The sequence below is a fragment of the Barbatula barbatula genome, assembly GCF_947034865.1.
Source record: "Barbatula barbatula genome assembly, chromosome: 8".
Taxonomy (NCBI): domain Eukaryota; kingdom Metazoa; phylum Chordata; class Actinopteri; order Cypriniformes; family Nemacheilidae; genus Barbatula; species Barbatula barbatula.
In genome coordinates this window covers 17,651,347-17,676,887 of record NC_136771.1, presented here as the reverse complement: position 1 = coordinate 17,676,887, position 25,541 = coordinate 17,651,347, and the positions used below count along the sequence as shown (strand labels likewise).

At 39.1% G+C, this 25,541-nt stretch overlaps 1 protein-coding gene across 4 annotated transcripts; it reads right to left on the bottom strand.

The window, feature by feature from the left end:
• Window positions 1-75: 75 nt before the first annotated feature.
• Window positions 76-25,462, bottom strand: pds5a (PDS5 cohesin associated factor A). 4 transcript variants are annotated; one of them, XM_079461850.1, is made up of 34 exons: window positions 25,291-25,462; window positions 24,405-24,562; window positions 11,349-11,552; window positions 11,090-11,176; window positions 10,890-10,987; window positions 10,614-10,740; window positions 10,421-10,501; window positions 9,888-10,028; window positions 9,150-9,265; window positions 8,973-9,067; window positions 8,746-8,891; window positions 7,946-8,097; window positions 7,706-7,819; window positions 7,491-7,572; window positions 7,246-7,294; window positions 7,024-7,163; window positions 6,715-6,830; window positions 6,084-6,189; window positions 5,813-5,973; window positions 5,368-5,491; window positions 4,942-5,100; window positions 4,780-4,848; window positions 4,565-4,701; window positions 4,349-4,472; window positions 3,836-4,040; window positions 3,637-3,751; window positions 2,971-3,103; window positions 2,760-2,879; window positions 2,608-2,676; window positions 2,264-2,415; window positions 2,096-2,180; window positions 1,693-2,012; window positions 635-851; window positions 76-435 (listed from the first exon to the last, which is right to left on the bottom strand). In XM_079461850.1, exons 2-34 carry the CDS (start codon window positions 24,528-24,530, stop codon window positions 394-396), a joined length of 4,212 nt encoding a protein of 1,403 aa, XP_079317976.1. In that variant the 5' UTR covers window positions 24,531-24,562; window positions 25,291-25,462; the 3' UTR covers window positions 76-393. The 4 variants fall into 4 exon arrangements, with proteins under 4 accessions (XP_079317976.1, XP_079317977.1, XP_079317978.1 ...); XM_079461851.1 differs by having other exon boundaries at window positions 25,027-25,291; XM_079461852.1 differs by lacking the exon at window positions 635-851.
• Between the last annotated feature and the right edge of the window lie 79 nt (window positions 25,463-25,541).

Here is a 25,541-nt window from a genome sequence, read left to right as displayed (position 1 = left end):
TTCCTGCCTCAAATGTAATGTAACTTCTAGAATCTTTGGGTTTAAAAGAGGACTAAAAGAGGAGACGGGGAAGAAAACGGTAGAAAACCTTTCCAGGCATTTAATAAGCAACCTTAGCTTGGATTAAAACTTTTTTCTTTTTAAATGTTTTTAAAAATAGCTCCAGACATAGAGGCAAAGAGCAACAAGAAAACATTTCAACAGAAAATGCCAAAAACAAATTCAAACGAATGAAGAGAAACAGATTTGTGTTTCTAAATACAAGTTTTAACATCTGAATCTAAAGAATTCCTCATAATCTGAGGTGCGGGGTAATGACAGTTCAGATTTGTGAAGGGCGTTTGATGTGGATGTGATGTGGATAGGTCTCTTCGGGTTGGGTCATTTCCGCCTTTACTGCCTGACCGTCCTGGTCTTCACAAATCTACGCTTTACCTGAAACAAAGAGAATAATGTAAATCAATCCATATCATAGCAGCATGACAAAGCAACTCCAAGTAGGGCATTTACTTGTTACCAAAAAGGGGAAAATGCTCAAACCAGTCATCTTGTCCTTTGCTTCTAAGCAAAAACATTTCATAACCCATCAGGTTAAGGCTTGGTATTACTCTGAATTTTCCTCTCAAACACTCACTGACAGCTCTCCCTGCTCTGCTGTATAGATGGACACTTCCTGTTTTTGGCCTGCTGCACCCCTGAGCTGTGTGTGAATGGTTTCTCCCTGCTGCTCCAGAAGCTGTGTGAGTGAGAGCACATACTCTGGGCTGGACTCAAACTCTCTCTCTGTCTCCCCTTCACTTCCATATGTCTTCAGAGATACTTGCTGATCTCGCTGCGCTACTTTCGCTGATCTTGGACAAAAACAAAACATCTGCCTCATCTACACATGCAAGACTTGTTTGAAAGGTGACATGAGGATAGGCCTGTTTACACGTCCCATGCAAATAGGTGCAGAGAGACGCGTTGGATTCTAACAAAACGATTTACACAGCGGATGCAAATTCTTTTGCTGAATGCTGTTGATTTACATCTTTGAGACTAATTTGAAATGTACTTGGGTCTTTCAAATGCTTTTAATGCAAAACCCATCTGACAATCTGGGAGAGTTTTTATTTTTATGGACCCCAAGTTAACTTTAATGCAAAACACTAGGAAATCTCAGCACGAAAACTGTTTGGTGTATCTGGAGAGCTCAGTCACCTTCCATGCCAATGTAACAACTTTTCGACAAAATAACTTAAAATATTGAAACCGTCTGTGATCTTTTTTGATTATTCACACACGAAGATCAAGTTATGAATTTAACAAAATGATGAGAGACTACACCTACAAAAGGATCCTCGGTGCACTTTATTTTACAGTACATGTGTTCCTATAGTGTACTTACCCAAGTAACAACATGGTATAAGTTTAGGGGTTATTACCCAGTAACTATATTTACAGTTACAAGTACACCGTGTGTAAAATAAAGTGCTACCGAATCCTCTCATACCTTATTCCTGGCAGTTACGGTGTAAAACTACACAAAGAAAGAACACATATTAATCAAAACTGTATTTTAGACAAATATATTAAATGCCATCCTTCCAGAGCAATGATCTAACTTAAAATAACTTTCAGAACTGATCTGAAGGGGTTAGTGTGGGATTACATATATTGCAGTCCTGCGTCATTTCGTTTACACTTAGATACCTTTGCAGGTCGATCTGTCTCTGTGGCCCTGCTTCTTTCTGCTGTTTTGGTGTCTTGCTACTGATTGGATCAGCTGAGACCGTGGAAGCGGGATCCTCAGCAGGCGTCGCTCGTTTCCGGCCGCGTCCGGCTCCTCCCCCCCTCGTAGCCCCGGTCTCCTTATCAGGTGTGGCTACACCAGTGGGGTTTTTAGGGGGTCGACCGCGTCGAGGTTTGTTGGGAGGGGGCTGTGACCCTGCAGGGTTGACAGACTGGCTGTTTTCTGTCCCGTCGCTTGCGGGAGCAGCGCGCTTCCTCCCGCTGGCCTGAGGAGTGTCTTCCTGTCAAACAAAATGACCCAATAAAGATACAACCTATGTGAACACGTGTATCACTTTTATGGTTCACATGAACTCTCACCAACCTTTTTTACATCTCCTGTTTTCGTAATGACTGGATTCTCTTCATTCTCCCTAGCTCCTGTTTCAGAGGCCTCAGAACTGGCATCCCTTTAGAGTGAGCCAAAGAGAATGTGTGAATGGAAGTTCCAATACTATAACCTTTTCCAAAGAGTGTGTGAATATAAACAAACCTGCTTTTATTTGTTGCAGGGGAGCTGGGCTGAGAGTTGGTGCTTACGTTGCTTCCTGTGTCCGAGGTGGTAGTTTTAGCGTATGGCCTGCGCGCTGTTCCCGTTAACGCCTTGTTCACGGTTCCCAGCACGGGTGTCGGCTTTGGTGGTGGCTAAATATGTAGTCACGTCATTTATTATCATTTATTTAGTTGTATAAAGCAGAAGTTCCCAAACACATGTGCCTTATGAACCCCAGAGATTTATGTAAATGTTCTATTTTTCCGGTACATTTACGCAAAAGTCACCTGGATATCATTCGCATACAGTTGGAAAGAGCAGCATGTGTAAGCTGAAATCCTTACCTGGATTTTTCCTGTCTGAAGGACTGTTCTGGCCTCTGCTGACAGATATTCCTTATCATTAATAAAGTCCTACAGAGAGGGAGACATGGAATGAGTTTCATAGAAATGTCAGATTGTAAAGAGCAGAGTGGCACATCAAAAGTGGCGATTACCTTATCAGGTGGGGTAAAGAACTTGCTAGGCAGCACAGGATCTTTTGGTGAATCCAGATGACAGGAAGTGCTCTTGTTTGCAATCACAAATAACGCCACGTCGCAAACGATGTACAGTTTCTGTGAATTTGTAAAAACAAAGATATGAAAACACACTATGTGTCACCAAGTTCGCATCCAGTCAGACCCTAACAGGTTAATCGTGACTTACCTCGTTCGCCTTGGGGTCATCGGGGACTTGAGCGTCTTTTGTTTGTTTGATGTTCTCCACCATCTTTCTCAAGAATGAATGACTGTTATTCTCATTTTTTGTCATCAAAACCTCCAGCATGAACCACAAGCACCTGAAGATAGGAAAGTATAGTTAATTTTTAACGTTATGTACTTTTAGGTGAAAGATGACAGACTTCAACCAGGTGAATACCAAAAATGTCTGCAGTGCATTGTGATCTTTTAACAACATTTATACTGGTTCACTGGTAGTTATAATTAACCAAAATCTTACTTCTGAACAAATTAACCATACTGAACTAGATTTTTCATCCCTGCCCACCTTTAAAATGCATAACTTGGCTCTATAACTATATATATGTGTATGTATATATTAAGAGTTTGGTTCCAAAATTGGACAACTGTTTTTAATGATTTTCATGTCATCATGTTCGTATTGTGTTTCTTAACTGAGTACTTAATTTTTGTTAAGGTATTATGGCTTACATCAAAACAGATCAACTGCAGTTTGATTGATATTAATTGGAATGCACAATAAAAAAACATGATTTTTTAATTTGGAACCAATCTCTTCACATATAGTGTATACATGTAAATGTAAAATATACGTATAATGACAAGTGAACAGACAATTTAAAACTCATACTCTTTGATGTCTCTGAGCTGCTCAAAGTCCTGTGGTTTGGTGAAGTCTGGATCATGAGCTAGAAGATGGATCATGTATGGCACTACATATTCTGGAAGGAGAGACAGCAGTTTCTCTGAAAGACAACAGAAGATAAACAAGATAAAGAAATTGTGGTCCAGGCTGAAGAATCACAGAAACTCAGAATGAGTGTATCTACCATGGGCCATGGGATTCTGTTTGATGTACTCTCTGCGAACACTGATGTTCTTGAGCAGGCACTGCCGGGCATGAGCACGTCGCTCTTTCACTGGGTCCTTAGCGCACAAAGCGAATACAGCCATGTACTCCAGGGGTAACAACAACTTCACCAGGGCAACATGCAACTTTTGAGCGAAGATCTGTCGAACCTGGTAGCACTCGTCCTGTAGTGAGAGAGAGAGGGTGGGAATTATATTATGCAGAAAACAAATGATGATATTTTGAAGAACGTTGGTAACCAAACAACACTAGCCCTTATTGACTTTCATTATATGGACACATAACCACAGACATCTCTCAAAAAATCTTCTTCTGTGATCCACAGAAAAGTCATAGACAAGTTTGGAACAACATGCCTTTAGAGAATCATTTTACACTGCATGATATTAGAAAAACGTGTATCAATATAGTCAAAGTTAATACATTTCCCTGCGTGTGTGTGGGAATTTTAGGAGTTGTGTGTCAAACGCACATTAATGACAAGTCCACAGAGCTGGAACTGTTCTGGAGTGATGATGTCATGGTAGCAAGGCTCCTGAGCCAGTTTCAAGATGGCGCTTCCTGCTGAAAGCCTCAGTCGGGACATGTCAGACTTACTATATTTACAAACACAAAAATGTCACGTCAGAAGCCAAATAAGCCCCAAGTATATAGTTTCATGATTTTACAAAATCCCAGCAGGCATTACCTGATCTTTTTCTGCTCTGTGAGGTCTCCCTCGCTGACTAGCATAGCCGAGAGGAGTCTGAGAGTAGAGTTAGCCGACTTCGACTGATTATTCTTCATTCCCAGCAACCAACGTACCAACAGCTTAATGGCCTGCACCTGCAACACACACATATTAATACACACATAAAGTGCCAAGTGATTTGTTTACTCAATGTGATTTAACAAAAGCTCTACCTTAGCCAGCACTTCCGGGGAAACCTCGTCATCGCTTGTCCAGAGTCGTCCATTTTTGTTTCCCACAGACTTAAGAGAGAGATGGAGAGATATGATTGAACTTGCAGATCAAACAAAAAACGGTAATGTGCTCAAACAAGAGTCCTAAATCATCTAGCTCACCCTGTCGTTCATCATAAGGTCCTTCACGATAAAATTTGCTACGATGGACTTCATGGGTGATGCGAACTGATCGGGGGCCAGCATGGAGATGTGCCCGAGGGAGACGAGTGGTGTGATGAGCTGTTCAGGCACATCTGCATTCAGACTGCGAGACAACGGCTGAAACAAGACAGTGAAATGAAAAGATGTTTAAAATAAGGCTCCTGTATAATAAAATTAGTATATTGTGACTCTTAAATGATGATGATAACCCAATGTCAAAAGCTGCATAGATAATCCAAGTGTAAACATTTTAGTTCAGATCACTAATACAGAACTTACCTGGAAACTCTCTTCTCAGGCAAATTGTTGCATGACATTGTTCATGCTATCATGACATCATCACTCCAGCTAATGTTTGACATTGCTACAGGCACACGCACTTACCTCAAATATCTGAGCTAATTGGACCTCTTTGTTGTGAAAGATGGCATGGATGCAATGGACTGCCTGTTTGGCCTGGTGTGGGGTGCCTCTCTTTGCCTTCTGATGCAGTACGGGAATAAGAGTCCTACACAAAGACAAAACAACATTTTGCTAAAACAAACCTTTATATTTGACTTTAATAGAGTCGAGAAGCAGGCTTAATGTGCCCCCTGTCTATGAAAACTCAAGTAAAGTCGTTTTTGTCTTTCTACATAATGTACAAAACATTCTGTAAACTGAGTAATGCCAAAAGTCAAAGATTGAAATCATAGTGAATTAAATCCATGAAATCAAACTTTAATGCTCATTATCTCATAATTTGATTCCGAGACTTTAGCCTGGTTTTCACATACTGGGTCACAACTTTTGGTACTAGCTCCTTACAGATGATTAAAAGTATACGTACGAGCGAATCTGTGGCAGCTCGGTCTCGATCTTCTGTCCTGTGTTTCTGAAGATCTGTATTGCAGCTTCTGCTACTTTATCGTCCTCCATCTTCAGACACTGCAGCAGAGACTCGTAGGTCTCAGTTGAGTGGAATGCAGTTGGGTGAGTAAATGACAAAATCTGGGGAAAAAGAGAGATTAGGAAACTTATTAAACATAGTCAAGAATATGGCAAAAACTGAATTAAAAGCGGCAATATCCTAGTATCTCAGTACATTTCCAAGTACTAACCTTGAGCAGCTCGAGCCCAGCGCGGATGGCAGTATCAGGGGTTACTCCCTCTTCATCATCATCAGCAGTACCCTCAACTGACTTATTCAACAGCTTTACCAATGCACTGTACGCACACAAACGATATATCATTACAATGATTGAAAAGCAGATCTTACATGTAGTTACGCTTATCCCTCACTAGGTGTCTCACTCTTAAACAGCCATTCAAGTCTTATTACACAACCATTGGAAAAACCACACAGACTGTTTTGCCCTTATCTCTCTCCCACTCACTCAGCTTCAATTCCTGTCTCACTCTTTTATTTTCTGGCTTCTGCAGATGCACTGATATGAGTCCACATCCTATACCGGTGTGCATTCTCTTCTGCGCACAATTTCAATTTCCTTTGAGTATTGGATCTTGAGTACTGACTGTGTTATTTGGCAAGCACTCAAGTTAGATCGGTACATTCAGACATAGTTTAGATCCAGTATATCAACATCAATTGCTATTGTAATAACTATTCTACAAAACATATGGATGTATAAGTGTAGAAAGAGAAAAACTGGCATTGTCTCATGTCAATCATTGTACTGTTGATGTTTAAATTGTTTGAAAAAGTCAACACATTTCTCATTCAGACAGTACCTGATGGCCTCGGAGTCGATGTGAACAGGTGCGATTCTCTCCAGCAGGAATTTCACCATCTCCAGGAACGGATTTGTGGGCTGCTTGGGAAACGTCAGCTTTCGTGTGATTTCCCTCTGAAAACAAACACGCCCAAATAATTCAATAAGATACATGAATTTGTAGACACATGCATGCTCAAAGAATTCAAATCTGTATACTTTTCAGCAATGTGACCACGGATATTTCCGAAGGGTTGTAATGTAAGCGTATAGTGCAGTGCTGAATGTGACATGATGATGATGATGATGTAATGATGATTAATCTCACCACACATTGTTCAGCCTGTTTGCAGGAGCAGGTGGGACTGATGAGCTGGTCGAGTAGAAGACGTAATTTCTCATCCTCACCCAGAACCTGATTAAACCTCTTCATGAAGTCCTGAGCTTTTCCTGGGTCTGGGAGATTCTCTGAGGGAGTGAGAGATTGTACACTATAAAACCTGTTCTCTCTCATAACTGTATGTTTATAGAAGATATGCATGTTACTTACTAGCAACGGTCATTAGCTTGCTAAACATGGCTGTGGTGTTTGCTTCAGACTGCATTGAGAGAAAAGCATCAAAGTTATCAAATTACAGCAAAATTCTTAACTGAATAATATGCGATAGCATAGAAAAACTGAATAAAGAATAAAATAAAAAAAGAGTTTTTTAACTTTTAACTAAACTATCCCTTTAATTACAATTGAGAATCAGTTCCATGATAATTGTATAAAAACATGTCTGCGTGACTTACTGTAGGCAGTTTGTGTAGGTCCAGCAGTTCTCGAACGAGACCTCTCAGCATATTCTGACACTTCCACATTTCATTCAGTGCTCTGGAAGACATTCATTAGTGAGAGTAAGTGCTGTTAATACCGATAAAGTGAAACTACATCAAAGAGTTAGATGAGAACTACAGACTCTATACTGGCAAACTGATACAGCGTTTACAACATGACCCAGACTCACTTTACTGCATTGGTGTCCAGACAGGCGTAAAGATAGTACAGACACTTCATCTTCTCCTCAGTCTCCAGACTGTGAGGAACCATATACTGTGCAAAGATCTTCTCTACCAGCAACCTAATATGCAAACAGTTTGAATAATACAAATCAGTGGTTTTAAAATTTCATACATGCTACATTGACTTGCATAAGGAACAATACAGCACATCAAATAATTTCTTTGTACGTGTTTGTAGCTCGTACTTGTCATCTATGCTGTTCTGGTAGTAGATGTGTAGGAGTTTGTCCTTGATCCAACTGATTTTCAGAGCAGTCTCTTTCCCAGCCTCATGGTGTAGACAGTACTTTTTATACAGTTGTGCTAAACCCATCATTCCTTCCTTACGGACACGCCACTGAAAGAAATCACACAAAGCTTTGCATTATGTTGAGGTTTAACATGTAAGTATATGAAAAATAATTTTATTAGATTTTAGTTACTAAAATGTAGTAACTATTTAACTAGATTATTTGTTTGACATTCTGCATAACTCATTTTGCATTAGACTCGAATTTAGAGCTGCACGATTCTGGATAAATTGAGAATCACGATTTATTTGTTTCAAAAAGAGATTGCAATTCTTTTACGATTCTGAATGACGACAAAGTAATACACAATTTACAAGTGGTCCAGAGAAAAAAAGTTTATTTATGTAATATTAAGGACTTGTTACAGATTTCATGGTTAACCTATAGTATCTATAGGGAGAATTTCTTAACAACAAATACCATAGGTATTAAAGCATAGGAGTAACTTATTAATTTGTTTTACTACAGAAATATTTCGTATATAAGGTTACACTTGCAATTAAAGGTCTTTAGAAAGATTTATCAATTTGCCTGCACCAGCACAGATCGAATTTAGTCAGAAGTGCAATAGACACATGAGAGTCGTTGATTTCCATTAATGAGATAATGTGTGTTTGAATCGAGATCGTGATCTTTTAATGATTAACCGTGCAGTAATCTAAATCTTCATTCATGTAATACTTTATCTGTCTCACCCTCTTGTCCAGCATCCTTTCCCTCACAAACCCCAGCAGCTGATCATTCACCAGGTTCAGGTCTCTCTTCCCCGCATTAATGATGGTGACAATGACATCATGTCTAATAGCCTCCTCAGGGTCATGTGATCTCACCTTCAGAAATTCTGATGATGTCACACAAAGCAAGATATAAATTACATAATATCTACAGAAATAAACTGAGAACACATTTAACCCACACACACCTGTAAGATCCTTGGCGAGGTCCGGGTGGTTCATCAAGCAGTGGCTAGCAAACTTCACACATTCCAGTCTGACAGGAACGTGGATGTCATTGAACCTGTAAAAAAACAAAAGAATGGTGATTTCAATTAGAAAAGTGCTCCTTCTGTCCAGTTTTTATTGCTGCAAGAGATTTTCACCTTCCCAGAAAACACTGCCAGAGTGGCCGATTCTGTGTGGCCAGTTCAGAGTCTTTGGCGCCAAAGAGTTTAGCCAATAGTTTGACTACGGCCAATCTCTCCTCTCCGTCATTACTCTACACGAACAAGATACAAACAAAATTAGTTAAGTTTTAAAGCAATATAAGTATAGGCTGAAGTACAGTCGTGACCAAATGTATTTGCAGCAATATAAATGCTGTGTTTGTAATGTTTCTGCTTAAACTGTTGTGGTGTTTATTCACATTGTTTAGAGATTATTATGTAGAGTGTTCACATGCATTTTAAATAATTCAAAAGTCAATCCCATACAGAGGACCTAAGGTCAATCCTCAAAAAGCGAGTGGACAAGCAGAAGCAGACAATTTAGCACTAACAAGGCAAGAAACGTTCGCAATCAGTCAGGATTTGGACCAGAAGCTGATATCCAGCATGCCAGAGCGAATTGCAGAGTTTATGAAAAATAAGGCCCAACACTGTAAATATTGACTCTTTGAATATATTATGATTTTGCCAATAAATGTCTTTAAAACTTAAGACATGCTAACTTAAGATATCCAGTATACCATATAAACACGTGGCTAAATAATCTACAAATACAGAAGCAGCAAACTTTGCAAAACACAAAATGTATGTCACAGGCTGCCAATACTTTTGGCCACGACTGTACATTTAAGCAACAAGCTTGATAGTTTTGCGCCAGTGCACAAGTTTGGTCACCTTCAGTTTGAACTCAAGCTGTGGCATCACAGACACAAGAAGCAGAGGGTCAATGGCAAAGAGCTCCTGTATGAGGTCAAACACGTGCTCAGAGAGATCACTCACAGAGGACTTCCCCATCACCAACACCTGATTAAAGAACTACAAGAAAAGAAAACAAAAGTCTTTGTTTCTGAAATAAACGGAGTCAACACTCAACTGTCAATAAGAACAAATACTTTCACACCTGTTCTGAAAACTCATTCGAAATAAAAGTGAATTGAGAAAGAACTTGCTTCTCTTTAGATTGACATTGTCCCTGAACTTTAAAGGGTATTTTGGTTCACTTTTGACTATAAAAGTACATCATTATAATTGTTATAAGTGATAACAAAATAATAACATTTATGCATTTCTATACACATGCTGAGCTCTTGAGTGTGCATTATACACTATATTAAGTATAACATAATTGTCTAATCATAAATACAATAAGCATAATTGAAAATGCTTTTGATAGTGAATCAGAAATTGTGAAATGACATATGACTCACTGAGGCAATGCAGGTTTCAATGGTCTGAACAGTTCTCTTCAGAAGTGTCCTGGCCAGGTCATACGCCTGCTTATTCAAGTTCTATAGAATAAACAAGCAAAACCCCAAAACGATTAGAGATCTGTGATGGGATTGGCTAATGAGCAGTCATAAGGTGTTGTATGATTCAACAATCAAGTGTGTAATTGGCTACTTTGTGAGCAGGGATGAGATTAATGAGGATTGTATCTAACAGCTCCTGCGTCACTCCATCTCCCTCCGTGATGATGGAACTCATCAGGTCCAACATGTGCATCTGCACCTTCTGATTATGGCTGTTACTAAGAGAGGGGGGAAAGAGAGGGAGGACATAAAAAAGTTGCATAAAACAGAAACATTCGAAACACCAAGTCTATGAACAAGAAACTAAATCTAAGAGATGATGATGGAAATTACGCATCAGAAAGGAGGGATAGTTCGGAGTACTCACTTGATGACAGAAAAGAGAGTTTTAAAGAGCTGGATGAAGATCTCGTTACAGTCCTCCAATTCAAAGCAAATATTATAGGACTTCACCCATGCCAAGTTCTAAACAAATCACAGTTCAAAATGTGAACACAATCAAACTGCTATGCACAAAAACATTGAACCAAGCTGCTAGGACTGTTCCAATTTATTGAAGATTCTCACCTCCAGCAAGTAAAAGTATCTGTTGAACTGGGGGCTCTTGGTGTCCTCTAATCCCTTCAACTGTCGTGTAATGAAAAGGAAGATTTCCTGATAAAAAAAGCAAGTTAATTGGTATGATGGTTTAAATTTGATGTGTAAAGACACCCTCACTTATTTTTGTTATATCTCAGATTGGCTATGTGCAGCGTGACACGTAAAGTGTCACGATCTTCAGTTTTCAGTCATGAGCTGCTGGTGTCTTGAGCACTTAATATAGTACCTTGAGCTTGTCGTGTGAGGTGTAGGGAGCCTCTGGTGCGTAGATCCTAAAAATGTCAGCGAGACAGCAGGCCACGAGTAACCGCACATCTTTGTTGGGGTTTCTCAGGAAGAACTCAGAAGCCAAGTGGAGAGCCAGAGCCAAATACTGCTGCTTTTCCTCCTCTGAGTCCTGGTCCATGTCCATATATGTCTTCACCACCAGCTAATTTGACAGAAAGGTGAAATGTTTGCTAAAAATCTGCACACCAATAAAGTATAATAATATATTCTGATATTAGTACTGTAATTGATGTCTCTATTAAATTATTATTTTTTATTTATTTTAACATGAATTATAACCATTCAAAAGTATAATTGAGAGCTATCATGTCTAACAGGTCAGAAATATACAGAAATTGAATAGAGGTTCTCAAACATTTTACAGTCTTAAATGCCAAATTGTAAATTAGATACAGAAGAATTCTCATTAAAGCTACAAAATACAGCAAATGACTCTTTTCTTTTGTTCTTTGATTAACATTAGTGACAGGAGTCACATCAGTAGGTCTAAGGACGCGGCCCCTTTAAGAGCGGTCTCTTTACGCAGAAGACGCCACCCCCATTTCAGAACTCTGCATTCATTTAGGATTTTATTTAGCCTGTGTTTATGAAAATGCTAGAGAAAACAGCCTTTCTGGCATAATCCTGTGGGGTTTTATTCATTCAAAAACGAAAGAGAATAATATTAGTCTGTTGTGCTGTTGGACAGATACACTGACGCAGACTTTAGCTTGTGACTGTATATACACGACGGGACGTAGCGCCACGTTCTACAGCTAGAACCTGTGGGACGCTAGACAAAGGATGACAAAACAAAAGGATGCTGCATTAAATATTTTTGTTAATCTGAAAGAAATGTAATGCATGTGTTAACGTTGACAGCCCTACCTAGTCAAAACACATTTAAACATCAATTTAGTAGTTAAACCGCACTACAATTTCCAGTTTAGGTTCATCTTCAGCTGGGTGCGTACTATGCTCCTTTTAAATTCTTTTAGCTTGATATAAAAACAACAGAAAAGCCGCTGCTTTGGGTGATTGATCATGAATGATGAACCATCATCAACATAACCATTTTCACCTGTGTCTGACATTTACATTTTGAAGGAGAGATTTGCAGATTTGGCGAAGAGCAAACGCAAACGTGCTGTCTTCTCATGCTTAACATGGTCAACTTGTCTAAAAACGAGCTGGACGTATTATGTATTATTTCTATGCTCGATACACCCCCCCCAAAATTTGTACAGGTTTCGGAAAGTTTTTTTCGAACGTGAAAAAAACTTTTCTTAGTCCCTTATTGGTGCACAAGTCACTTTCACTTGTGTGCAGGAGAGAGCAATATGTTCGCAAAGTTTAGCTGTTGTTTGTTCGGTGGATTTGGATGATGAATGTTATATAAATGGTGAATATAACGCTGGATTTGGAGATCGTTTGAAACTGATAGATGGAGCAGCGGTCCCAGCGCTTAAAGATTCTGGACATGAACCATACGTGGTAAGTGAAACTGATGTCTGCTTTCTTGACAATGTGTGCAAATGTGCTTTAGTTTCTCCCCCCCTCCCCCCACACGCGTCGCATGTTTTCGATAATAATCATACAGCTATAGGCCTGTCGCATAACTAAATTTTGTTGTGCGATACATTGCACCAAAATTAATTGCAATATGCAATATTATTGCCATTTTAAGACTATTTAATGCTACTGATTATATAATGACAGTATTACAATATAATAGCATACAAATGCAAGTACTCTTCCAAAGAACGTTTTATTCTTAAGAATATTTAGACATTGTCTAAAAATATTAAAGAAACCCAAATAAATAATAATAAATACACCCTTGTTTAAAAAAGTGCAGTGCAGTTAACACAAACAAAACTAAAACAAAAAGTTAAATTTCACGCTGTCACGTTTGTATTTGCATTGACGGGAAAAGGCTGAAGATTGCGACTTTAAAACCAAATCCATTGGGACTTGTTCTTCCTAACTGTCTGTAGTTGCCATGAAACACTTTACAAAGCAGTGGCTTCACTTCTCTTCACCTGTCGCTTTCCGCTGACTCCGCCTCTCACGTGTGTGTGTGGATAGATGCGCTGCCTGAAGCCCCGCCTCCACCACAGAGAGCAGATGAGTCCAGAGCAGTGCACTCGAGTAAAATGTTGGTGACATTTTATGTAAAGAATAATATAATAATTATTTTTAAAAACAATCGCAATATATTGCAGCACCAAAAATGATCACACTCATTTCCATATATTGCGCGACAGGCCTATTCAGCTATATCTGTCTTTTATAAATGACTCAAGATTAACATGAGATATACGGCCGCTTTAACCTTTCACCAAACAGTTGCAACACACGTAAAATGGGTTATAAAATGTCTGTTGTCTTCGTTAAAATAATACACAAATGCAGCCAACATGAATAGGCAGGACAAAGGTCATTATTATTAAATACAAAGTGTTTCCACTATGATTTTGTGAAGCTGTGGCAGTGGATGACGTCACATGCTAATTAATGATTTATTAGGGACGTCATGAAATCTCTATAACGTAACTTGCTTAAAAACACACAATGGCTGTGTAAGCAAAACCTTTTTGCCTTGTCAAAAACCGCTATGCTCACGGCAACCTGTTTTGGTGTGTTTCTTTAAATGATAATGAGTTACTGCGCACACCACCCCCTTTCCGTCCGGCGTGTCAACACAACACACGTGTAGTACTGCCATTGCAATCGTTTAGCTTAATGACATTTCCTGAACTTCTCCACGGTTGGTTTAGTTTCTAAACGTATCAAATAATTTGTCTAAACTAACTGCAGTGTTCACCCCGTTCAATAGCAAAACAACAGTGACATCTTGCCGCAGCTAAACATTTTAACACACATTATGTATTAACAACCAAATAAAATATAAATATAGAGTAAGTTTAACACGGGCTTTGGCTGTTCTACTAACTGTGTGTTCACATAGAGCGGGAATGAGGCGTCAAGCGCGAGTGATTTACATGTTAAGTCAATGCAAAGACGCGATAGACGCGCTTGCGGCGCGAATAGCTAGAATGAGGCGGCGCGAATAACGCGAATGACGCGAATTGCGCGATTTGAAAAATCTGATGTTTGGCGAAAATTCGCGCCACGTTAACCAATCAGGCGCCTGCTCTAGTAGTGACGTAGACGACGTAGCGAGCAGAGGCAGAAATAAAAAATGGAGGACAAGCTCATCTCAGTGTGTGGACACCCGGAGCTATATGATACGTGTTCATACAATTTCACGCGCGAATGAAGTGAGTAAACACAAAATGTTCAAGCGTCCAACTACTCGCGAATAGCGCGTTTTTGACGCCTCATTCGCGCTCTATGTGAACACACAATAAGCCTGTGACTGACTTGGTGCCCTTTGCTATCATATGCTCACAGAACGTTATCCTCCTATATACAGTAGACAGTACATTTTCGTCAATTCTTACTGTTGATCAATATGACTTAAATCTGCAGCTTTATCTCGTTCAGTTGTTTTCTATCCCTGTTGAATAACAACAAAGAAACCTTATCCTGCTTGTACTGTCTCAGGTTGAAAAAGAAGTAGTAGGTTTTTACTTATGGTTTCTTAGGGATTTCCAGTCCAAGTTCCAATTCGTATCTTACGAGGTTGGGCCTCTAAACAAATAATTGTGCTCATTTGTGCAGCCAACTACATTACATTTTGCATGTTGTCCACAAACTTTAGCCAAAGCGTCACGTACACAGTTGTCGCTTTTGAAAACAACAATGGCGGTAGTGCCATGGGTGAAATTGTGTAGATTAAGGGGCGGTAACATTATAATAAGAGCCGCCCTCTACGTCACAACAGGAGAGAAATCTGAATGGCTCGATTTCTCACATGCGTGTAGAGAAAGGCACATCAAAACAAACTTACTGGGTTCTTGTTTTTCAAGTTTTCTGTGTTGGTAGATGCTCCAGAGACCCGATTATAGCACTTAAACGCAGAAAAAGTATTTTTTCATTTGATGAGCTATTTAATGGTGTGTTCAAGACACCTCGTAAGTGGGATATTTCCCACTACAAAAGCAGAAATAATGTGGATTAAAAATATAAATACATAATTATTTTTATTTTATATCTGTTAACTTTAAAAGGGTACAATTTAATAAATTATTTCCGGGTTGTAGTGGGAATTATCGTATTTTCAAGAGCTTGTGAAGGTTGTAACTTTAGACCTGTTTTGATTCTGCGTTCTAATTATTACATGCAGATTATTGCCAAATAAAGCTGTTGTCATTTTCATATTTTCTGTTGTCAGTCCTGTTTTATAACCAAGACACATCATCTGATAGAATCACCATACACACCTTAAAGAGCGGAGATTTTGGCGATGTTCTGCCACACAGCCTCTGTCTCTGTAGCCATGTGCTAATTTATAGACGAACTGTGTCCGTGCATATATACAAAGTCAATAACAGTGGCAGGTTTTGTAAACACTCTTTGGTACACTTTCATTTACAAGCCGGCTGTCATACAGTGAACTGAATGTGCTGCCTCTCCAGAGATACTCTTATTACAGGGAGATCGAAGCGTCTGTACTACGTCCAATTGGAGAAACTAATGTCTAACAAAACACATTGACATCTATTAAAAAACTAGCATCCGGACTTCTTTCCTGCATTCCACTAAAGCCAGGGCGTTATGCATTAACCGTTTCGCTTTTTTGGCTAAAAGTTGTAGGCTTTCCATCTAGTGTCTTTGGCTTCTCCCTGTTGCTCACTCACAAACGCAGAGAGGCGTTCCTGCACTGGGAAAGCGAGACTTTGTGCTAGCGGGGGAGTACTGATAACATTTTACCACTAAAGCGAAGCAAAGGTTTATCCAAAAATCTGCTGGATCATCATGCATGTTTTTTGAAAACAAAAATCGCTAAAGGGATCAGAGAAGTCGCAAAATCTAGTGAAAGCGCTGCAAACTTGGCAACAATGGCCGGACAAATTGGTAATGAATGGGAAAAGTGATAGGGTGGAGAGGATTTTTGAAAAACAACATTTACGTTTAACAACGTTTAACACTCAACTGTGCACCTTATTCACTCAAACAGTCAGATGACATATTTAAATAGCAGGACACACTGTGAATCGTGGAATCATAAGAGCTCTAGATATACGGACTCGATGCAGTCGGAAAACGAGTTTCAATCCAAAGACCTCACACACAAACAAGCACAATGACAAAGCAACTTTTCACAACATCAGCCGATAGTCAGACCCTCCAGTTTTTCCGCAATCGCTGAATAAATTGCTAAATCAACAAAATGTCAACATTTTTTCGCAATCATGCATAATTTGTCGCAAAAGAAAGATTTTTTCCTCGCAAAAGAACGATTTTTTCCAAAAATCCCTTTGGCCCCCTTCTGCACGTGCCAATATAAAAAGAGAACATTATGAGGTGACAAATGTTATGGAAGTATGTTACTTTTGCTGCAGATCTAATCTAGAAAAGAATTTGCAAATTACTGGTGGGACTGGATTGTTTAAAAACTGCTGATGAACAGGGCCAGAAAAACTGAATGGATTTGCGCTCTGTATACAGAAAATGTTTAGAAACACCACCAGTTTGACGTTTAATATTAATAGTCATTATATGAACTAATAACATTCACAAAGTTAAGAATGTGTATTTAATCTTCAGAATCAGCAGATATCACTGGAATATTCGGCTGTCAGTATCAGTGGAGAAATGTTGTGTCAGTGCTAATACTAGATGTACTTTCACAAGCCTTACATGAGTCTAGCTCTAGGACCCAGAGCTGCTTTTGCCTAAATTCACTCACTCTATCATAGACAGTGTATGTGCACACGTGATGTGGGGGAAGGGAAGCCAGTGCTCTGAGCTCAAGGGAAGCAGTCAAAACAGCACAGTGGAAAATCTGCAAACACAAGAGCCAGTCAAGCACTCTAATTACCTCCAAAACAACCCCAGACTCTCCCCCAGCCATCACACCATCTTTGCCCATTAAATGACAACATATTCCACGACACCAGAGAGAAAGAGCCCTAGAAATGTATCCAGTGCACTGTTTCCCATTCATTAATTAGACTACAGGGGCCCGCTATTGTCTAATTTGTTCCGCCAAAAAGAATATTCTTAAAACAACATATCACTGTGTTGTCTGTTTCCCATATTGATTTATTCGCCGCGGCCTGCCACACTATCAACACTGGTCACCATGAAAAGATTTGTCCTGATTCCCATTTACATTTTTCTATTTAAAACAGCTTAATTCATTGAAGAGCTGCGAGCGCTCAGCGCCTCGCTCTCTCATGCCCGGCGGTGTTTTCAATATGCGTGTGGGTACTTGCATTTCCACGTAAACGTCAACAGTCACATATGTTATTGCCAGAGAAGACGCCTGATCGAGTTTATCATGACTTTACGAAAGGTTAGAAGAGTTTCCCACACACCCTTTCTGTGCGAGGTCTAGCCCTCCCTGCGATGCGGTGTGCTTGCTCTGTAGTTGTAGCTCTGTAAAAGCAACAGTGTTTTCTTTCATATTTCTGAATTTGCATCGAATTCTATACAGCAATCTACAATAAAACTATCACTCGCATCTTAAATAAAAAACACATGGATGTGCGCTGCATGAGAAAAACAAGTAGGCTAATATAGCCAAAAATCACCTCTGCTCTTCAATCTTCGATTTTAGCAGCAGTTAAAGTAACCGCTGGTTGGATTAAACATGAGATGCTATGGAGTCGTTTTTAGATGCAATTTTATACTCGTTTTATGACAACAAAACAGATAATAAATATAAATAGCATTCAGTTGTGTTACAATACAATATAATGTGATCAGAGAGTTAAAGAAAAACATTTCAAGTGACAAAACATAACACAGCTAATGAAGCCATAAATGTGCTAATTCACATGTGACGTTATCAGCGCAGCAATCTCAAAATTAGATGTAAAGATGTCTTTCTGCTTAGTTGAACAGTATAATTTTGATTTGTCACATTTTGGCCAATCTAAGCACCTGAGAACTGTTATCTCCAAGTACATATATGCAAGCACTAGTCAAGCAGTTTTGAAAGATGTGCAAATTCATTTACTTTCGGAACAGAACAAGCTATTTTATTTATGCAGTATAAAGTGCGTTTCCAAATGTTACTGTCACATGTTTAACACAGCTGGAAATAAACTGGCAACACTTCACAATGAGATTGTATTTGTTAACATTACGAAGTGCTAGGGGTGTTGCGATATTGGCCGAAAAATTCTCAATGTGTACTGGGATTTTGCAGATAACCTCACAATATTTTTATTTCATCCTTAGAAAATGTGTTTGTAAGTCTTATATGGGACTACTAGCTTCATTTTATAAAATGCTAACCCAATATTTATATACAAAGATACTATAGAAAATGTAATGGTTTTCAACAACAAGCAAAAAATGATTACCCCAATGTTTGCTACGTGTGTTTTTTTGCATTTACACTGTCTGCTGCAGACGGGTCGTGTTCAGTTGATTCTCTCATATTTTCATATTCGTCGTACTCTTGGGGTTGGCTGGTTCGAAGATTGATTGTCGACTCGAGCTGCTTTTGACCGCTACAGACAATCTGCACAGTTTGCAGATTGGCGTTCTTTGAATAACTTCTACCCTTTCAAAACCAAACCACCTTCATTTTAATAATGACGACCCATGTATGGCAATTAAATCTAGCATGGGTTGCGAGGTTGTTGGTGTTTTTCCCCCCATATTTTCTTGCTCATCTTTGACTTCTTTCATTAAGACCACAATGATGCGCTGCTATGTCACACTCTGAATGCGCACTGGCAGACAGCGCAATATGTGACTACACAGCACGCTGACAGTGAATGCAGGTTTTTGATTGGTTAAAACAACATTTACGATATTATGGCACACGTTTTATTTTTTCCCAAACTCCGTTTCAATTTCTCCTACACAGGACTGTATATTCACAAGTTGCTGTTTATATGGGTCTATTCTACATCTAATGGTTACACTTAGTATTACATTTTCTATTTATTTCTCGCAACAGCCTCTATGTATTGAATTTTAAGTACCAGAAGGGAAATTTGTACAAAAAATGTATTATATATAGTTTTTGATGATTACTTTTGTTATTATACTTATTATGATCCCCAATTATTACTGACTTGCCTATAACAATGTTTAAAACGCTGCGATCTCAAATGTCAGTCGTTTCATCAACCACAACACACATTTTCTTCCCACTGATCTTGTTCAGTACGGCTTCCATGTGTATGTTGCTCAAAGACGCGATGTAAGTGTGTTTGACGACGGATGCTTTCATTTCGAGGCAACGATCCTCCTTGCAATATGCCTAAATACTCAGGATGTGCATGAATGTTTGAATATTCCACTAGCAGCTTGGGCTGCACTAAGAAGCACAATCCAAAATAGCGCGTTTCTCCTCACATGCTAAACTGGGCAATTAGAGCATAATATATTAAAAGATCTGTGCTGTATTTGGAGCTGAAACTTCTGTGGACCGCTAAGATTTATATTACATTTGTGTAAAAGTTTAAAAAAAAAATCTACAAAAAGAAGTTGTTCAGCACTTTTTAAATCGTAATTTAGTATCTGATCGGTACTCGGTTTCGGCAAATACTGAATCTCAGGTATCAGATTCAAAAAAGGTGGATGGATCGAACATCCCTAGTGACAACAGAACCCCACCTCATCTCACAGACCTGACTTCTTTGTGGCAGTTCATTGATGTTAATGGTAAAAAAAGATGGCCAGTGCAGTGTCTCAGTAACACATCTGGTGCTTGATGCACGCTCTATTTACAGATCCATAATTTCATCCACTCGTTTCATCACACGTTTGCTCAACTGTTTTTACCATAGCACTCTATGCATGTGCGCTGATCAATGATTTCACAAGCTCATCTCATTCGCTCCGGTTAAACGTGGTTAATGTTAGAAAGATGGCCTGAGCGGAGTCTCCGCAACAGTTCCCATGTTTAGAGCCATCATACGGGCACATGGCTTCTCGTTTCACTGTTATGCTGACAACACCCAGATTTACACTCATTTCACCCAGATGATGCCACTGTAGCAGCTCGCATTACAGCCTGCCTAGAAGACATCTCAGCTTGAGAGAAAGAGCATCACCTCCAGTTGAACCCTGCCAAGACAGAACTACTCGTATTTCTGCCACACCACACAATGCAACACGATCTCACCATCAAACTTGGCAATACCACAATCACTCCTTCCAAAACAGCCAGGAACCTCAGAGTCATATTCGATGAACAGTTGACCTTCATTGATGACATAGCAAAGACAAACGTGATCATGCCAATATGCCTTATTTAACATTAGTAATGTTAGACCCCTATCTCACTGAGCATGTGGCATAACTCCTTGTCCAGGCCCTTGTAATCTCAAGGTTGGACTACTGCAATACTCTCCATGCTGGTCTTCCTGCAAGGGCTATCAAACCACTTCAGCTGGTTCAAATCAGAATGCAGCAGCACGCCTCGTATTCCAACAGCCCAAAAGGCCTCATGTGACAACTCTTTTCATCTCTCTCCACTGTCTGCCGGTTGAAGCCTGAATCAGAATCAAGTCACTAATGCTCGCCTACAGCACTATCACTGTATCCGCACCGGCATACTTCCACACCTCGTAAAGAGCCCTGCGTTCAGTAAACAAGAGGTGTCCTGTATTAACTTCTCAAAAGGGCAGTAAATCGCTTTCCCGCTGATTCTCCTTCACAACTCCTTCCAGGTGGAACATTCTTCCTAACACAGTCCAGTCAACCACATTTCTCACAACATTCAAAAACTACTTAAACAGGGTTCAACATAAGTTTTTTTTATTGGCCTGGTCGGGCAAGTGATTCCAATTTTTACAGGCCCTGCAAACATTTTCAACTCAATTCTGTATTTTGTGTGATGTCTAATTTTATGGCCGAGGGCATATCTCAAACAGCACGTGAGAATCGAATCCAGTCCTCTTTTGCATTTTCTTGGGAATATTTAAATAAACAAGTCTTAAAAACATACAAATTATAATTCCATGACGACACCGCACTGGCACCGATCGGGCAAGTGACACGTCTACTAAATTGTGCATTTGTTTGCTTCATTTCAACATGGATTCCTTTGTAAACAAGGCACATGGCGATTTTGGATTTGCAGAGACTGAAATTAAAAAGCAATTGTGTGGTGTCAATATTGAATCAGACCGGAATCTTATGCGAGTAAAAATATACTTTTGCTTTGTTAGAGATCGCTTTATATGTCCTGATTATGTTTAACCTACGTGTCTTACCACGTTTACAGAAGGATCCAACTAACTGTAGTCAAACAGACAAACAGAAATGTAAATCACAGAGCACACTGCTGTCTTTTGGAACTGTTCTCCATTCATAGCAGTGGGTGCTTACTTCCAAGTCTAAAATGCGACCCACCCTTGAATACCAAGCTTTTCTTGAGCCGGCCTCAAAACCAGGGTACAAAACAACCTATTACTTATTGATTTTCATGTCATAAATAGTCCTCAGACAACCGTATAAAAAAATAAAAACGGCCAGTTCAGGACACCTTTGACAAATTAATTATCAATCTCTTTTAAATGTTAGTAAAAAAACTATTTATGTAAGCTTTGGTCCATTTATTTTGAAAAATAGCCTACAACTTTGATTTAAAATATTAAGTGTAATAGTAAAATTATCAGATTAACAAAAAATATTTAAATAAAAAATATACCTCATTATGTATTTATTATAAAAAATAGGTAATCAGGTTACCTAATGTGATGGCAGTTTTTCCCTGGGTTATTGAGAATGGTATCTAATATTGATATTCTTAAAACAAATAAACAAAAACAAAGTAATCGTTCAATAATCGTAATCGAGAGATAATGTTCAAAATTGTGATTTTAGGCCAAACCGTAGAGCCCTAACATACTTCTTCCCAACATCCCAATCAGAAATTGAATTTTATTTTTTAAACATGGGGGAATTCTCCCGTTACCTGGGTCACACCTGGGATAAAAACATTTGACACATATCGAACAAGAGGACGTTCTACGTCCACAAACTCAAGTTCAATATCCAGACATGTATCGAATTTCTCAAATTATGAGAGCTCGACACGTGCAAATTATTTAAATGCTGCGCAATCCCTGTGATGCCATGCTGAAATTCATGCCTTGACACTATAAATCAAGGAATATGCAAAAAGAGGGGATGTGACCTGGCTGAGTTCTTTTAGTATGGTGTTATAGAGCTGACCTTATCATAATGATGTGAAATTATGATAATTATTATTATAGCATAACAGCAATTTAAAACATTAAAGAGAAAACAAGCCAATTATCGTCATGAAAATCAAATGCTGATGTAGCTTTAAGCTTTTGAGCTCATACCCCGCTTCACCGCTCCTAACTCTGGTTGCAAAGATACAGAAAAAACTGATCCTGTCTGTGGTGATCAACCCTATGCGCTAATGATCCTTGCAGAACATTATCTTTTGCTGTAAATTTTGTTTAAAAACTTACTTTTGAATTGTTGATAAAACCTGAGAAATAAGACAATAATTCAAAGCATACAGATTTGAAACATCCTGCTTGAGTTTCCCTTAAAAAGCGTCTGGTCATACACTTGTTTTTCAGCATATTCATTACCAAAGTAATTACAATAAAGGAAGGGGCATGCCTGACACTAAGCAGGTGACTTATCAAAACACACTGTGCCAGCTTGACTAGAGGTCGATCGATATGAGTTTTTCCCTTTTACAAATCTGATCCAGGACTGCTCAGAACAGCCACTTGGCAGTAGCATCAACTTGAATACTCCTTATTAAACACATTTCAATAGGTGGTGTGGTGAATGCATAACATTTCATGATGGCCATATTCACGGCAACTTTATTAAGACACAGGGCATGGGAACATCGTTCAAATCAGCATATGAAATCACAGATTTCCTACATTTAGATTTACAACTAAAATCATCTGACTGTCACATCAAAATCAAGTCTCTATCAAAACAGGCCATCTATCTGTTGGTCATGTCCTATCAGATAAAACTCACTGTTTTATGGCAGCCATATTTCACTTTCGTTTTGTAGGTGTAGTGCGGTCATGCATTACATGCCACTGCCTTTTTCAAATGTGAATGTATTTGCATCAGGAGTACACCCCACAACCAAATGAACGAACACTGCTTACAGAAATGAATTTCAGGCCCTGCATCATAGTGGTCATTACACTCACTATTAAAAATGACTGCATCTGCCAACATATTATATACTGCGAATCCACGACGAATAGCATTTCTTAACAACAAAAACATTGGAGATTGAGGGAACACTTGTTTAAGTTCGGGCATGCAGAAAATAAAAAAACACACTGTGGTTTTGTACTCAAACTACCTATTGTGTATCATGCATCTGGCTATGCTTTAGTGGGTTTAGTGATCATATTCAAGTTCAAAAGCATAAGGTTTGGTTAAAACTGTATTGGTCCAAAATGCCTCCGTCTACACTGGAAATGACAAAAATAAGATTATCACTTTCCTCTATATTCTATGTTATGATGCAAGCCAAGTACATTTTCTAAAAACAGGGGTAGGGCTTACTTGTGCCACTGCTATACTAAGGTGTTATGATAGTTGCCAGGGGGTTGCTGGTGTTTTCCTAAGTCTGATCACTTCATAGAATTACCTACAATGGTGTTTGCATTTAACAAACGTGCTAACTATGAATGGTACACGTACATCAAGTTAACAAATACTTAATTCATCAAGAATAGATTTAACAAGACTGTAAAAGGGCTCAACGTTACTATTTAACTGTCTGCCAGCATTAAAGTGAATGATATAACTGTTCTTACTTAAATTAACCATTTAAAGTGACCATAGGCCACCTTTGAATCTGCACATCTGATAATGTAATACTAATACTAGTGTACTACGTGTCTTTATACAATCATTCAACGTGATTAAAACCGCGATCACATGTGGCACTTACCTTTAGCCGTTTGACGACTTCATCATTACTGATTTTATCAGTAATTTCTTTGACACCCATTGGGTAGATAATCTTTCCGTCCCCCGCAGGTCTCTGCTGCTGAGGCTGTTGCGGGAACTCCATCATCTTTCTCCAGACAGACGATCCTCTACTGGCCTCTATGGGCAACAACACTAAAGTTCAGCGTACAAACCCACCACACAACTACAAAAACACTAAAAAGCACCTCATGTTCTCTAGTTTCCACCTCTTTAGACGCGTGTTTAACCCCTCTAAAACTATAGAATTATATAGAAACATTACACACTACGGTTTTCGGAAATTCATGAAATAAAAACGCGAAGCTAATGAAGCTAACGGCAACACTAGCCTGAAAGCTAACGAGACGAGCTCCGCCACCCGCGCTTTTACACTTAAACAAAACTACTCTAACAATTAAGTTTCCTCACGGGGTTATCCATACAGCATGAATATTCCGACATAATTCCTCTCATTCAGAAAATAAAATACAATGTAAAATACATTGCGGAGTAAAACTGTTATTTGAGCGGCTAATATGGCCTAGCCGTCAGGCCTCAAACTATTGAGCAAACATCCAGCCAACACTCACATTTAACGTTACCTGTTACAATAATAACCCGCAGCTTATCGCTATCCCAAATACATTCCCAGATGCATCACTCGATACTTATCCTCAGTGGTCGTTATCTTAACTTTAGACGCTAGGATATCTGAACTGTTTACTTGTTTTCTCTCTCTAAGTTCACTCAGCGAGGCAAAACACCGACCACCAACTTGACCATCCCACATAAACTGTGTGAATTAAACTCTCCCGAGCAACCCCAGCCGCCCCTTACCCTCCTACAAACAAATACCCCGTCATTACCTCACGGATAAGTCGTTGTTTTAATTCATTAGTCAGATTCGGGTACGGGTTTGGATATTTTGTTAGTTTCGGGCACAAAGCTCCGTCTCTTTCATATAGGGATCTATGAACGTCCTCGCGTGGAAAGTGGGGACGCAGCGCCCCCGTTGGCTGAAAGTTGGTATTGATGTTCAACGACGAGGGGGAAATTATTACCGTACATATTAGAAAAGAAGCGTTTGACTGTACGTCAAATGCGCTGATTGAAATTA

What these genes read in the sequence shown, in the direction of transcription:
- pds5a (XM_079461850.1), bottom strand. Translation starts at nt 24,530, where the DNA reads ATGATGGAGTTCCCGCAACAGCCTCAGCAGCAGAGACCTGCGGGGGAC. An exon ending in AACAGGCTGAACAATGTGTG is followed by an intron (nt 6,831 to 7,023) that starts GTGAGATTAATC and finishes GTTTGTTTTCAG; the next exon opens with AGGGAAATCACACGAAAGCT. An exon ending in CAGCTCAGAGACATCAAAGA is followed by an intron (nt 3,104 to 3,636) that starts GTATGAGTTTTA and finishes TCCTATCTTCAG; the next exon opens with GTGCTTGTGGTTCATGCTGG.